Below are 17,238 nucleotides of genomic sequence, written 5' to 3' on the forward strand. Positions count from 1 at the left end.
TTGATAACCGGTTATGTACAGCACGCCAAAGGATAAACGCCTGTGTTTGGAATGGTATAGGGAAACCAAACCAAAGTCCACAAGCCCACAACATCCTTCTTTTTCCTAAGAAAGTTCAAGTTTCAGCACTGATATAGGTATCCATCTTAGCAATGGTCCAAAAAGGCTTATCAGTCATACCTATAGGAATTTTAGGGGGCTTATTTTGAATGTCCACCAAAGCGTCAGACCGAACTGGCTTCTAGCACCATAAACCATTCCTAAGAACAGAATCCAACTTTACATCCAAACGGCTCTGAGAATCATAGATGATTCTATATCCATATTTTTCAAACAACACACCAAAAGGCTGTCAGTGATCCATCTATAAATGGATGTGTTTGCCATCACCAACCTCAAATTTGATGAAACCTCAAGCCATACTTCCTAACTTTAAAAGTTTTCTCCAACACCAGGAGCAATTTTGGGGATGCTTACGCTGCAAAAGCTCATCCCTTTCAGCAAGTATTTTGGGGATGCAATTTTGAGCCATACTCGTTAGTCTTACCATAAATGGCATGGGTCAGGTTGCCCATCGATGTTGCTCTTTGTACAAAAGACATTAAACCTTCTTCGTTAGTTCTATTCAAAAGGAAGTGACATGTTTCAACCTTCACCCTTCATTTGAAAAGGGAGTGACGTGTTAGCATATGGTAAGACTAACAGGAGATCTTTTGTTATTGAATCACTTGAGGCAAGCTAAACCCTAAACTTAATTCTCATATTGTTACTACTACTGCTACCTTTACCATCCGAACTCAATCCTTACCCCACCACTACCATCACAAACACCATTTTTTACTGATTTTTTGTGGGTTTTTGTTCTTTTTTTCTTTTTAGATTGGGTTTTTTGTTCTTTCAACATAGAGATTCTTTTTAATGTAATTAAATACAAAAATTAATTTTTAAAGTTTTAATTAAATTATAAAAATAATATATTTTTCTTAAAATATTTTGACTATGCTTATTTGTGTTTCTGTTCTCAACATAAATATATTAACAAACAACTCAAAAGATAACACACTATTTACAATACAAAAATAGTTTTTATCGATAGGCCACATCATAATTTTTTTAAAATAAAAAAACTTAAAATACCACAAAATACATTTGTTAATTTTCTTGAGGTAGAAGTGGTGGTGACTTGAGATTTCAAAAGGAGCCATGTGATCCATGTGGAGGTTTGTGATCCATGTGAAGGCTAAGCACCGACCGTCTTAGATCGGTATTCAGCCGTTACCGACGGCTGTTGGTCGTTGGTTTCAACAACCGACCAACCGATTAAGGGGATCAGCTACCAAACTGGACCAACCCCTTTCGGTCGATAGGCAACCAATCCACCGACCGACTGACCAACCTGAAAACTTGGGCTTGGGCCTATCTATCTCAAGTCCAAATTTGTTTCAATTATGGGCCTCATTGTTGGGCCCGTTGAGATCGTACCGATTGGTTGAAGAGAAGAAACCTACAATAATAGGTCCTATAACCAGACTGTTTAGATGATAAGGAAATGGTCATCTGATCCTTTCTTTCACAAACACTTGTAAAAATGAATGATAAAAAGGGATGAATATCTTTCTGTAATTCATATTCACAGATGAGGATCTAAATTTTTGTCCTTATCTAGGGATGAATGCAACTCAAATCGACAGACCAAATATCACGGATTCTGAACAGAAAATCTGCTCACGATCTTCTCTGTCAGCTTTGGCTTGGAGTTCACGGGTTCTCATTCTCTTCAGACTGTAACTCTCTCATTGGCTACCCTTTGGATTCCATTTCTCTATTATTTCATCCATTGCTTTCACGTTTGGCAAGCTTTTCAAACATCACCAACACGAAGCAATTTGTTTGATCAAATGCCAATGCACTGTTTTGTGATAAAATAAAACATTTTGTCCCAAAACTTTATTTGTTCAGTATTCTCTTTCACAGGGACGACTCAAAGGGTTAGACAGCTGCCTAAACCCCCCCCCCCCCCCCAAAAAAAAATCCAATTTGCCCAAAAACAAATTAAAAAAAAAAAAAAAAACCAAAAGATCAAATAAAATCAAATAAACTGAGAAGGGGAAAGAATGAAAGCCTTTAGAAAAATAAAGGGGAGAACACCAAATTTAGAATGTTTTTTTTTATAAAATTCACAAAGTTGAAATGTTCTCCACCAATCTACCAAGCCCTTTCATTTACCCCCTCTGGTTGGGAATTATTTATTTTTTGTTAAATCCTAGGAATAAATGCAAAATTTATAGGGATTGCACCGATTGCCAAATAGCTCCCTAGCGTATAAAATGTGTCCTAAAACTCCGGTGGTAAGCAAAAATGACAAATACCTCCCCGCTCCCAACTTTCATTTGGAATTTTGATAACGTCAATATGCTACGTCAACACCAATAATAAAATGACAAATGTCCCCTATAATAAAAATATAAAAAATCATTAAAAAAAAAAAAACAAAAAGAGAAAAGAATAGGGATGGCCAAACTACCATTTTTTTTATATAGTTATATTTCATATTTTAATATAGGAGACACTTGTCATTTTATTATTCGTGCTGATATTGTATATTATTGAGGATTTCTGTCAAGATTTCAAGCACGAATTGTGAGCTTTCGGCATCATCTGGGAGGTAAAGTGCACTCTTTGTGGGGAAGGAAGTGAAGGCCGTGACAATTTGTCTTTCTCTTGCCCCTTTTAAGAGCAAATATGCGGCCTCCCGTTTCTATACAATATTCTCTGGTGGGTTCTCCTTCAATTCTAACTTTTCTTGTTTCTTCAGTGCCTTCTACTCATAAGAGACAACCACCTCTAGCTCCGTGTCATCCCATGATCATACGTTCTAAGGATGGAACTCGTAAACCTAGCTAAGATTCTCTATGCCTTTTATAAGTTACAAGCACAAAAATAACTCTTAAAACATCCTAAACTGACTTAAAATCGCAAAAGAAACCTTAAATTTGCTATCGAGACCAGGATCTTCTTGAAAATGGGAAGATCTAGGATAGGCAGCCAACGTCCAAGAGAGAGCGATGTGCATGGACTAGGTGAGTAGGGATGCAGCTTCGTGGACCGCTCGTCGGGCCTGATAGGTGGTGGCATCACACCCTTCTCAAAGGAATTGTAAGTCCATTCACCGGTATGGCGAAGCAAGCTAGGAAAGTGGCTAGAAAGACAGAGAGTTATTTTTATTTTTATGTTTTTGAACAAATAGCATGTTATCATATATTACTCAAAGAAAGCCACAGGGGAAAGACAAAACAAGAGGTATAAGACCCCTACACCTTAAGTCAGATAAATCTGACTTGAACAGCAACCAAAGCAATACATAACCATTACAAGAACATTACTGAGCCATCCTTTACATTTAAGTACAATCAACAAATAAAAGATGCCAGATCTAGCACCTAAGAGCACTCACATTGGATCGTGTATATTTCAATCTAAAATAGCTAATCAAAACTCACTTTATCTAGTTTAGCTAATGGGTTTTAAAAGGCACACTCCATCCGATTATCTATTCTTAACTCTATACTCTTTTTTTACTCTTATTTTATTCTTTTTATCTCTTTTCAACTTTTTGTCATTTTACTTTTTTCACTTTTTGTATGTAGAAAACAATAAAATAATGGATAAATTGGTGAATAGAGCAACTCCACATGTAGAGTTGCACTATTCACAAATCTATCAAAACTCTATTTTAGATTTAGGATAGATAATCCAATGGAGGGATGTTTTTGTGAGTTTGTTATCTATTATAGATTTAGAGGAGTTTTTACATGATCCAATGTGAGTGCTCTAAGCCAACAAATAGTCCAGTAACATTTAAGTATCACAGAGGCACACTGTGAAAAGACAAGAAAAAACAATGAAAGCAACCCAAAATAGAAGCCAAAAAGGGGGCCGGCGTCAGGAAGCGCCGTCGCCGGTGACCTCTTATGCAGCAGAAATCCGTTGGAAGACCTCAGAACCACCAGATGCGCCTTGGAAGATAAGTCGTGACACACACGCGCTAGTCCAGGGAGTGATATCCCTGGCGCGTGTAGGCCATGCGCCAAGCATGAAGAATTGGCATGACTGCAGCTGGAGGTTGTTGGACCGGAAGAAACTGGCGACCATCGTAAAGCTAGAGGCGTGTGTCTTGAAAAAACCAGCCGAAGTGAGCAAATTTGACTCCAAAGAAAGAAACTAAAACAAAGAAAAAATAACTCGGAAACTCCGTCGGAGACACACCAGAAAATTGCTCTCCAACCCAAATCTCGTGAAGTCTTCTGGTAGGAAACATCAACCACAACCGGATTTAACTTGGGGAACAAAAAACTCCATAGCCCTAAAGGCTGGAAGGCACCAAATCTCCACTGGATCCAGACAGGAAGGAACAAAAAAACCTCCTCCACCCTAGAAGGGCGAGGAGGGAAACATCACCGGAGGAGGGAGGCGTGACCTCCCCCTGAAAACCTAGCCGCTAGTTTCTAACTTTTCTCTCTAGGGCCGGCTCCCAAACCAAGTATATGGTATCTAATCACCATCTTAGCTTTGATTGCTATTCCTGTAAGATAAACATGACAAAGAGTTAATGATGACTAGCCTTAACAGGCGCTAGCGAGTCCTAAGGTGAAGTTGCGAGCAGGGAGTTTTAGGCTACTTTTTATACATTAGGGATCTATTTACAAATCAGTGCAACCCTACAGGCTAATTGAGGGGTCACGTGCATGTCACATAACATATTTTGACAGAGACCGACTGTTATAACCCAGCTTTAAGCAGTAAAATGTTGAATTTACCCTCCCATCTAATGAATTAAATTGAATGTCCAAATTACCCTTAATTGTAATACATGAACACGGAATTACCCTCATTAATTGGGACGCGTGCTCCTCGTTAGCTGGACCTAAAATCAATTATTGAGAAAGTGAACCATAGATTGAAGCGCGAATTCGATTTGAGAAATGATATTTATACAACAAATTTATATAAATTTTATACAACACACTCATGTGAGGTGGGACTTATGTGTATGGAACCCACCACATGGGTTCCACTCCATGTGAACGTGTTGTGTAAAAGTTGTGTAAAACTCACAACCCATTCGATTTACCAAAACAAACCCTGGATCTCAAAGCATTGTTTAGATCTCGCCACTATGTGAAATGACCCATCGATCTCGTCTTGCCACTAATGAGCATTGAATGTTACACATTCAAGCCCTTAACTTGCATATGCTAGCCTCTTAGTCTCATTGTAATATGATGTTTGGCTTTTTTTTTTTTTTTTAATTAATTAATTTATTTTTTTTATTTTTATTTTTTATTTTTTTATGTTAACAGTACTTTCAAGAGCCAAAGGAAAAACATAAGCAATTCTTTGGTCTTAAAGGGATAAAATGCACAAGGTAAATCTAGCATCTTACACTACTATAAGCGCTTGATCGAGCGCAAGCTAGGAGCAATAGGCACTCGGGCATACATCAAGTGTAGGAGCTCAACCACACCAGCAAATTACGCTCGAGAGCACACGGAGGCGGTAGAACTGGCAATAGGGCAAAATTAGAAAAGAAAAGATCTTTTCCTCCTCCTACTTGGACTAGAATTCCTAGACAACCACTTTATATTTTCCCAAAGGAACGGAAAGCTTGCGTATGGGAATGTCTGAGTCACATGATTTATTTATATGTATTGTTTTGTGAACCAATTACCATAGTTTATCTTATTGGCTAAGAAACATTTTATAAACCTATCATTTCACAGCTAGCTGTTATTGTAAACATATGGTAAATTTAAAGATTGGCTCATTGTGAAAACCAGTGAGTATTATACTGCTCAAACCTTAGTTTTATATTGCTGAGGTGGTGAAATTATACTTTCACCTGTACGGATGTGGCTAACACCACAACAATATAGATGATGTTTGTTTGGCTGCAAGTACCACAGATGTTGATGACGACCCTGTGGCAATCTACTTGGGATACTACGACTGAGGCACTTTGCTGGGGTCGTAGATGTGTCGGACTTGGGTGGTTTCTTTTGTAGTTATTTTATATATGGCTCGTGTCTTATATGACACATGTATTTGTTGAGCCATCCTTTTGGGTATGTAGATAATGTTATGTCTAAAAGCCTTAAACAGATAGACTTATGGATGGCTCTTTTGTATAATTAATAGTTATGTTTATAAACGTGCTTTCCGCTATCCACTTTATGTTTATATGTGTTATTTGCTGCATAGATGTCGACTCTGAATATCAGGTACATATTATGGGATGTGTATCACATGTTGGCTAAGCAACAATTAGTCGTACCACTGTGATGATTAATTTGTATGTTTAAAAAAAAAAAAAAAGGATCTTCACAACAAATGGTATCAAAGCAGTTAGCTCTAAGAGTTATTAAGAAAAACGAAAAAATCGAAAAAACAATACCATCGTTTGTAAGATTATTGTCCAGCCATCGGGCACATGAACGTGAGGAGATGGGTACTAATGAGGGTGGAGAGACCAATGCTCCACTTTCCACTAAGAATTTAAAGGTTGTACGTAACATTGACAGCCATGAAAGATGGATTCAAAGTAGGGTCTAGGCTTGTAGGGAAATGATTCCTGGGGGACGTTCAACCGTCCCTCAGGAACCCTTTTATATTAAAAAATTTGTTTTTAAATCAAAAAGTTGTCTCTGATGTCATCAAAGAGACAACTTTTTGATTTGAAAACAAAATTTTTAATATAAAAGGCGTGCAGGGGGACGGTTGAACGTCCCCTGCATATCAGGCCTCAGGCTTGTAATAGGGGCAGTAGTTAATGGGTGTTGTTGGTAGGGAGAAATTTTCAAAAGAATGGCTCATGTCGCACACTGTAACTGGTTTGTAAACTTTTGCTTGCTGAACCGTAGACTCACTATTTCCACTTGTAAAACTTTGGAGTTTTACAGATATAGCTGCTAGGAGGGAGGAAGAAACCAATTCGTTTTTGGACCTCTATCCCTACGATCTGCTGAAGACCTCAGCCTTCTAGGTATGGCTGGATTTTGTGGTGATAAGCCATAAGTAGTAGAAGTTGCCATTTGTGAAATTTTTGTAATAGTTTGAACAATGTTAGATATAATTTGTAATGAATTTTGATATATGAAGTTGTCTATTTAGTTAAGCTCAAGTGTTCAGTTCTAGTTATATAAGTGGGTTTGTAGTTTCAAGAAAAAAGAGAAAAAAAATATAGATGCAATTTTCGTTGTGTGGATCATAAGTATGTAGTAGCGTTGCGTGGAATATGCGAATAATATTCCATATTTTATAAATTTGTCCTCCCAAAATAGCATTTTTGTCCAACTTTATTATTATATTTTAGTTCTACCCCATCTTCTAACATAAAAAACCTAAGACTCTAGTTCCCTCCAGCTAAAATGGGGAATATCATGAAAATATCTATTTTTTTTTAATTTTTTAATTTTTTGAATTGTTATTTTGTAATTATTTAGATTCATAATATTTGTTTGGCATCACAAGTTTAATGATTTAATTATTTATGATTATACCATTAATGTTTTGGCTTAACTATTAGCATTGTTATTGTTTGAGGCTTCAGGAAATCTTGTTAGGAAAAAAAGTTCACGCTCAAAAGTACCGGTTTTCGTGGACCTTATAGATTGTGTTTAGACTTTAGTTTATTTGCTAGTTGTTTATGCTATTATGTATTTGTGATGCCATGAGATTAAATTTAAGACATCTATGCTTTTATTTTATATAAACATAAACATAAACAAATTATATGTATGTATGTAGTTTTGTATTTATATAAGTCTGTCTCCCCAAATTATCAAAAAAATAATAATAAAAATTCGTCCCTTCACACCAAATATCTTAGTTCCACCCTTGCTTGTGTGGTCACCCTCAGTAGAGAATAGGGGTGGCTGCCTCTCCTCCACTGAGGGTGGCCACATGGTCACGTAATACCTTATCAAATATAACCATATATAGAAACTAGCACTTACACGTTTTGCCTCGCGACAGTCTCTCAGGCAATCTATTTGGGAAAGAAAGTGTGACAGCAACGATCGTCCACCTTAACCCCAAATGTGACAACTACGGCTCATTGGGTGGGTGGAGATTGTTTTCTAAGAAAAGTACTAGACGGTCTCCACTAAATATAAAAATAAAAGGCTTAAGCCCCATTTGAAAACCCCTTATCTTCTCCTCCCGTTGGGTTTTTTCTTTTGAATGATTGAAAATTAAAATTGATGTGATATAAAGTTGAAATAATTTATATGGAAAAGTGAAAAAAATTTGTATTGTAGTGAATTTTTTTATTTAAAAAGTAATAAAAAAGTGAAAAAAGTTAAGAATGTTTTAAAATTGATATTTTTTAGAGAAGTGAAGGGAAGGGGAGGAGAGAGGAAAGTGGTTTTCAAACGGGGCCTAATGCACGAATGAAGAAGGAGCGACGCAATCATGAGAAAGTGGAAAATCTCTATTGAGAAATTGGAATTTGTACACAATCATGAGAGGTTATGTTATGAATGGAGATGCTGAAAGCAAGAAAATATCTCTACTCCTTTCTAACTCTTTGTTAGCTTGAACGAATTTTCACTTGATTGAAGATTTTTCTAATACTCAGTTTGTTTCGGTGTAAAATGTTTTTCATCTTAAAATATTTTCAACAAAATTAGTTTTCAGAAAAAATTATTTATTTTTTTAAAATATTTTCAGACGTTTGACTCGTATGAAAAAATCACTAACGACGTCAAACGGAATCCGGCTGTACTGGCTAGATTCCGGCCACATTGGTCAAATACCAACTAGTTTGGCCGGAATCTGGTTTGCTAGAATTCGGCGACGTCGCCGGATTCCGGAAATCCGACACTAAAATTTTGGGATCTTCGGTGGTAGAGTCAGGTTACCAATAAACTCCAGTGCTCGACGGTGGCGGATTCCTACAAACGTGCGTCTTAGAGTGGAGAGTTTAAATCCAGAAAACGATTTACGGTTTTCGAAACTGTAAATTGTTTTCCAAAAATTAAAGAAGATTTTACAGTCAAACAGAAAATGATTTCCATTAACCATTATTTTCGCCCCTACTAAACACTAAAAAATGATGAAAACATTTTTTAACAAACATTTTGCGCCAAAACAAACGGAGCTCAAGTATTTTGTTTTTTTTTTTTTTTGAAGGACCGGAAGCCAAGGGACTCATTTTGTGCATTCATCTGAAAGGCAAATATGAACTGGTGCAAGGCGATTCTCCACATGTATAAGACTCGAATTTGCTGCAAGTATGACTCTAAAAAACTGTTTGCACTTAAAGAACTTCGAACCTTAAACTGATCAAATGAAAATATTAGCAACAAGTCAAAGGTTATTCATCCAAAAAACAAAGTATAAGGTCCTTTACCACTGAACCAATCCCTCGGATGGATATTTTAATTTTTGATGAATAAAAGCTTTCAAAGAAAATCCATCCAATCCTTTGGATGGATTTTCTTTGTATATATAAGTCCACACGTCATTCTATGTCACTTTTCATATGCACTCCTGTGAATAGTGCCAATACACACGTCATTACAGTGGTCTCAAGCTTGGGCTTTCTCCTCAGCCATTGCCCACTGGCAAGCTGTAATAACTTTTCTGTACATAATTCTCCTGATAAAGTTTCATCACATGGCTTCCACCTTTTTCGTTTTGTCTTTCCAGACTTTCCTCCTTTGCACTTCCACTCTCCTCAACCTAAACCCACCTAAACACCCCCATAAACGAGAAGGCAAAATCCAATCTATTTTCCCTCTCTCTTTCCAACACTGAATAAAAACAACCTCAATAGCCCAACACCCGAAATCCCATGTAACAAATTGCCTCAAGTCTTTAGGACATATTTGCAGCTACTGCCAAAATAAATTGCAAAAAAACATTATGGAGTAATTTTATAAGTCCATCTGTATTACTCTTGTGTCCATCCAAAAATGAGTTAACTTTTAAAATCACCATTTAATCAAAATTTAATAGTGATCAATCACAAGTCTAATAGTGATTTTACGAGCTACCTCATTTTTAGAGGGACACAAGAAGAACTTTTAGCATTACTCATCACAAGCTCAATTCATAAGTCCTTAGAAATATATACATATTCCACTATGTTAGTTCTAGTGCTGATGTAGCAATATCACGTAGAAACTGGAGGTTTTTGCTTACGAATTTGTTGGTTCAAATATGGAGCGTTACAACTTACAACAAAGGCATTACATAATTCCCGAAGATATTACAAGGAAAAAAAAAAAAAAAAAAACTATTTCCTTCATTATCGGAAGAGGATTACAAAGTTTACTAAGGAGTATCACCATTGGCAACTTTGTACCCGAGACATTCGAAAAAGAGGAAGCTAGAGAGTGTTCAAGCCTCGGAAGAAGGCAAGGCTCATATTTTTTGAGACACAAAATTTTTATTATTTGAGTTTGCTTCGGATAAGGGAATTAGGGGTAACTGTTCCTACTCAAATAGGCCCATCTAAAGAATTATGGGCCTCCAGGTCAGTACCGTTTTGAGAAGAATTGGAGGCCCCAAGCCAAGATAGCAAGATCGCCCGAATAGGCCTATCACAAGAGATAGACACCCAAACTAGTTGTCTCGAAAACTCGGGTATCGGTCTTATCATAGTAGATGTCAATGATGTTCGCTCTTTGATCCAAAGGAGGATATGGTCAAGTCCAACCCCCGAAATTTCGGGACAAGGTCTCACTCATCCTATGAAATCCGGATTAGACTCCTACTCAAAGTCGAATTGGGTTAGGAGTTACAATTTGAGTATAATTAGGACTCCTTGAAGAATTCGGTCAACAACCCTACTTCGAATTGAATTGGAATAGAACTCCCAGTCCAAATCTAATCCCTAAAGATTTGGGACTGAGTTTACTCCAAGACAAATGGGGAAAGAATCCAAATTCGGGTCTAATAAGGGATTCGAGTCCAAATCAGGCTTTGACGGGGCTCCTAGGACAAGTTGGAGTAGAATACCTAGTTTAAGTTTGCCTCTACCTCTTAGCTTATAAATAGGCCGTTATATCATGCATAAACCTAAGACTTACTTCTTGTGCATTTAATATACTCTTCTCTTACTGAGGCATTAGAATGAGACCCTTGCAGACTACTATTGGGTATTGGGTGACTCCCTTGAAAGTTTAGTCAAAAACTCGTCCAGCGAGCCAAATAGATTTTATGGGGAAATGTAAATAAACACTTCTTATCGTAGATCCATCAAGGCAACCATGTAATTGAAAGCCAAAACAGCTTCTTGGAAAAGAAAATTGTAGGCTGATTTAGGGTTTTGTTTCATTATTAAATAAAATAAAGGAGAAAGCAAGGAAAAAGAAAAACTTGGTTGAATTAAAAAAAAAAAAAATTAAACAAAGAAAAAAAAAGAACAGGCTAAGTGGCCTATACTTGGGCCATGTAGCCTATCTTTTGGCTCTTTATTTGTCCAATTTTTTAGCTTTTATTGGTGTTGTTTGATGACGCATACCTGACTTTTTTTGGTTTTGTTTGATGACCCATGCCCATTCTAGGCCATAGTTGGCCCCATTTCGATCTAAGTTGACCCTTATTTTTGGTCCATAGTTTGCCTTATTTTGACCAATTTTCGGCCTATTGTTCTCAAATGCATATCTCCGATCACTGTCACTGTTACCTACCGCCCCCAACTCAAGTTACCACCACCGGCTGCCATCAACTCTAACGAGTTTTCGGCCATCATCTTTTACCAACGTCGCAGACCGCTGCCATCTCCAAGAAGAAGAAGAAAAAGCTATTCGATTTTTTCAAACTCAAGTTTCAAGAATCTTTTACCATTAGTTTGAGGGGGAGATTTTAGAATATATTTTCATGTAATTGTGATTGATAATAAAATATTTGTGAATTGATTACTTCATTATTCTATTTACCTACGACATTTTTCCTGTAAATAGGAATAATTGGTAATGTAAACATCATTAAACATCATCAAGAATAAGAGTAAAATGTAACTTATAATGCTTTAATATGTGAATGTAGGTCATTAGACCGAACCATGTAAATCTTTTGTGTTTATTATCTTTAATTTCCTTCACGTTTATGAATTCTTTATTTAAAAAGAAGAAAAAAAGTTTTAAATCAATTTTTAAACCTCATAAAACGTTTTGCAGCTCAATCAAATTATTGGTAGTGATTTTACAATTCTTTCCCTTCCAATTCCAATTTGATCACAAGTTGTTCAAACCGTTTCAAGTCGTCCACAGTAAAAAGAAGGCAAAGCGTTTCCATGTCAATGATGCCGGCCATCCCTTTATGACTTTGTTCATGTTAATCCCGTGGGGGTGGGGATATGGTTGGCGTGCAATTGTATGACGTTTCTCCATCGAGTACAAAGAATTGATAATTTGATATTATACCCAAGTTGGACTGTAGGAGGTCCTATTCTTAGAAAGTGGCATTTTATTTTTTTTTTATTATTATTTTTTTATTTCATATATAGCAGCAAAGAAAGTGCTTCTATATTACTTTTGTCTCTGGATGAGATCGACTTTGTTTTTTTTTTTTTTTTTTTTTGTTTTTTCTTGTTAACTTTGTCGTCATCCATCACGAGACCTTGTTTTTTTTTTTTTTTTTTCTTTTTCTTTTATGAAAAAAAATTCTCATCATCTTGAAATTTTGATCACTTTTATAATTTTTTTTTTAAGTTTAAAAATTCTTAATTTAGTGTATTAAATTACAAAGTTTGCAATGTCACATTTCCACTAGGGTTTGGAATTAAATCAAATGACAAAGTAAGTGTGAAATGACCTCTATACTTTTGTAAAATTTATAAATTTTTAAGATTACATTAATTAATTAATTTTTTTCTTTTTAAAAAAATATATTTTTTAAATTTTCAAACCCTCCGTAAAGATTTAACAAAAAATCCTAGCGAATAGGTAATATTGCAAATTTTTTAAACTAAAATATACTAAATTGAGAGTTTTTGAACTTAAAAATGTGATTGCAAAAGCAATGAAAATTTAAAGAGTTAAGTGAAATTTTCTTTTTTTTTTTTTTTTTTTTTTTTTTTCTTTTTTTTTTATTATAAAAAAATGACAACAATATTTATTAGCCATAACTAATTAAAACAAAACCAGCTTCGAAAAAGAAAGAAAGTTACAAGTGTTATGAACGTAAAAGTCTGCAACATGTAGAAGACATCGACATAACTTCCATTGGTTTATTTTAGAGTAATTGTAGTTTAATTAAATAAAGATAGTTATAGTTATCTATTTAAGTTATAGTCTTTTAATTATTTATAGCACTATGATGCAAAAATTATTTAGTAGTAGGTTTCTCCAAGTTAGAGTTAAGAGTCATCTCCGTGTAGTTAATTTGTATTAGGAGTTATCTTAAGGTAGAGAGGTAAGTGTTTCATTTCATATTCTATGTCTTTGTAATTTTCTTATTTATTTAATGATTAATAAAAATGAAGCAGAAATAATCATAAACCTTGCGTTTGAAAAGGTCTAGGTTCCTCCGAATCTAAAAGATTTAGATTCCTTCATAATTTAAAATCTGAATTTTCTTAAAACTTAACCTATTATCTCGTTGCGTGTTCTTAGCTGACTAGATACATAGATGGGCATAGAGCCAAATCCTAATGTTTTGTTGAGAGTGAACTATTTTAAAAGCAAGAAGAAAAAAATATTTGTTTGTTCCTTTTGCTTCATCACATGTCTGAGTTGTTTGAGATTTCAAGCATCAATTGTCTTACCTGTAGGCCACATGACTCATAGTTCACATACTCCAATGGGAAATAAAAAAATTGTAATCAGATGGTAAATGACTTTGACTAACACAGAAATTAAAGTGAATATAAAATCACGGACCATGATTTAGGCATTTGATCAGTAACTTTAACAAATCCGAGTGCCAATATGGGTGGCTCTCACTTCCTAGAGGATGTGACAGCTTAATCTATCCTCTCCTTTCACATGTCCGAAGCCAATTTATGGTTCACCCCAAAGAGACAATACAATAATCAATAATGGACTTGTTTTGAAGGTCAGTTTCAATTATTACAAAATCAATAATTATTGTTTGAATTGATAATAATATACACAGATAGAATTTGCTTATTCCGAATAAGTAGTTAAACAAGTCAAAATTTATGTAAATAGGTAAATACATTCAAACCAACCCATAATTGTAATGAATCTTTATCCTAAAATAACGCATGCTCTCGAAGGCACTTCGGTTATTTTTAAGAAGATAAGCATTTGACCCAGATAGTTTTTATTATATTATCATTAAATTTGAGATGAATTACTATTATATTTTGATTCTCGGTAATTTTAGAAGTCACGTTATTATTAAAATAAATAAATAAAGAGATAGTCCTTATCGTTTACTATATATGTTAACAAACTCACTCCTAACTATTGGCATATTTATAGCCCCCATTATTAGTCACCTCCTCCTTACCATTTCAAGGAGGTTGGCCGGCCGCTGAGTCTCCGAAGTTTCTTCTATTCCTCTAAAGTACCAACTGCAATTTGAATGTTTTATTGTTTCTTGCAATCCAGTTAATCCCTGAAAGACTATCATTGTTCCACTCTTTCCAACCAAACCTCCGGTAGGAAATACCTCTTCCTTTGACACTCTTGCTTGGTTATTTTCCTTTTTGCTTAAAATCCATAATCATTTAGAGAAAACATTGGTGAGGCAGCTATGGCCAGCACGTTCTCCGGTGGTGGTGGCCGTGGCGGTGGCATTAGAGGCGGAGAGTTCTTCCCTTTTCTAGTACACCTAGTACGGGGAAGATGGTTCACGGTTTTCGCCTCCTTCCTAATAATGACCGGCGCTGGTGCAACTTACCTTTTCGGAATCTACTCCAAACAGATAAAAGCCTCTCTTGGATACGACCAAACCACGCTCAATCTGCTGGGCTTCTTCAAAGATCTTGGAGCCAATGTTGGGGTTCTGTCCGGCCTCATAGCCGAGGTAACCCCAACTTGGTTTGTCCTGCTCGTAGGGTCGGCTTTGAATTTTGCAGGATACTTCATGATATGGCTGGCTGTCACCGGAAAAATCGCCAAGCCAAAGGTATGGCAGATGTGCATCTACATATGCGTTGGAGCCAATTCACAAAACTTTGCAAATACAGGAGCTCTCGTCACATGTGTCAAGAACTTCCCTGAAAGCAGAGGCGTTATGTTGGGGCTGTTGAAGGGTTTCGTGGGGCTGAGCGGAGCTGTCATGACACAGCTTTACTTAGCCATCTATGGAAGCGATTCCGTATCTCTTATTCTTCTAATCGCGTGGTTCCCCGCGGCGCTGTCGGTGGTGTTCGTGTACACGATCCGGACCATCAAGATTGTGAGGCAACCCAACGAGATCAGAGTCTTCTACCATTTCCTCTACGTCTCAATCGTGCTCGCGTTATTTCTCATGGTTATGACTCTCCTTCAGAAACAGATTGTTTTCTCCCACGAAGCCTTTGCTGGAAGTGCTGCTGTGATTTCTTTCATGCTCTTTGTTCCTCTGTTTATTGCGATTCGCGAAGAGCTGCAACTCTGGAACCTCAAGAAACTGCCTGACTATATCAATGTCCAAGAAACACCACTGGCAATTCAGTCAAAAGAGGTAACGCCACCGCCATATTCTTCTGCAGAGCAAGAAGAGAAGGTGGCAGCTGGGACATCTTGTTTCTCAAACATATTTAACAAGCCGGAAAGAGGAGAAGACTACACCATTTTACAAGCACTCCTGAGCATTGACATGTTGATTCTATTCCTCGCAACATTGTGCGGACTCGGGTCGAGTTTGACGGCGGTAGACAACCTGGGGCAGATAGGCGAGTCATTGGGATATCCCACCCGAACTGTAAGCACCTTTGTATCACTGGTTAGCATATGGAATTACTTCGGAAGAGTCTTCTCCGGGTTTGTCTCTGAAACCCTGCTTGCTAGATACAAACTTCCCCGGCCGGCTATGATGACACTGGTGCTTCTTTTTTCGTGCATCGGCCACCTGCTCATCGCCTTCCCGGCCCCCGGAGCTGTCTATGTGGCATCCATCATCATCGGGTTCTCGTTCGGCGCACAATTGCCTCTGCTTTTCGCCATCATTTCGGAGCTTTTCGGCCTCAAGTACTACTCAACATTGTTCAATTGTGGACAATTGGCAAGTCCACTTGGATCGTATATACTCAACGTGAAGGTCACTGGGATGCTGTACGACAGAGAGGCATTGAAGGAGCTAGCGAAGATGGGTCTGGATAGGTCTTCGGTGAAGGAGCTGACTTGCCTTGGTTCCCAGTGTTATAGACTATCTTTCATTGTTCTGGCTGCTGTTACCTTCTTTGGAGCCCTTATTTCATTGATTTTGGTGGCGAGGACGCGTGAATTTTACAGAGGTGATATATACAAGAAGTTTAGAGAGGAAGCAACAGATGATGAGACTCCCAAAGAAAAAAACCGAATAAATGACGAGTTTTGAATCTTTTGATTGAGTCTATATTTTTTTTTTTTTTTTTTTTTATATATATATATATGCTTAATTATTTGATTACCAATGTATTCGATCTGGCGGACATGCTTCTGAATCTATGTTTATTTTAGCAGCAAAAGTTCTCGATAACTCCTGCCTCGATCCCATCTTCTATATATATATATATATATATATATATATTGAGTTTAATGCTCCGTTTGTTTCGACGTAAAATGGTTTTCGTCGTAAAATAATTTCAGAGAAGTCATTTTTCTGGAAAATATTTTTCGCCGAAAGCATTTTTCGGTGTTTGGCGCGTACAGAAAATTACAAATATTTTTTATATTTTCATTCAAACATATTAACCTATAAAAATTAATTTTTATTCAAAACATATAAATATTAATATAAAATAATATAAAAATCATCGATAACGAGATTCCGTCACTGACTGACAAGATTCTGACCATTTTTACAAATTTTACTTGATTTCGGTTAATACAGTCAGAATTCAAGATAATGGCCGGAATCCGGACAGTTTTGTCGGAATCTGGGATGGCCGGATTCCGGCGAAGTGGCCGGATTCCGGCCAGAGAGGCCGGATCTGGCCAGATCCGGCCGGCATTTGGCCAGAATCCGGCCTCTCTGGCCAGAGCCGGCTGGGATCCGGCCAGAGCAGGCCGGCTCTCTGGCCAGACCGGCCGGATCCCGGCGATCTGGCCGGATCCCGGCGATCTGGCCGGATCT

At 36.8% G+C, this 17,238-nt stretch overlaps 1 protein-coding gene across 1 annotated transcript; it reads left to right on the forward strand.

Annotated features, from left to right (window-relative positions):
- The first annotated feature begins 14,443 nt into the window (after window positions 1-14,443).
- Window positions 14,444-16,503, forward strand: LOC133877472 (protein NUCLEAR FUSION DEFECTIVE 4). The gene is made up of 2 exons (XM_062315784.1): window positions 14,444-14,635; window positions 14,729-16,503. Exon 2 carries the CDS (start codon window positions 14,731-14,733, stop codon window positions 16,498-16,500), a length of 1,770 nt encoding a protein of 589 aa, XP_062171768.1. The 5' UTR covers window positions 14,444-14,635; window positions 14,729-14,730; the 3' UTR covers window positions 16,501-16,503.
- Window positions 16,504-17,238: the final 735 nt, after the last annotated feature.

The sequence above is a fragment of the Alnus glutinosa genome, chromosome 9 (assembly GCF_958979055.1).
Source record: "Alnus glutinosa chromosome 9, dhAlnGlut1.1, whole genome shotgun sequence".
Lineage (NCBI taxonomy): Eukaryota > Viridiplantae > Streptophyta > Magnoliopsida > Fagales > Betulaceae > Alnus > Alnus glutinosa.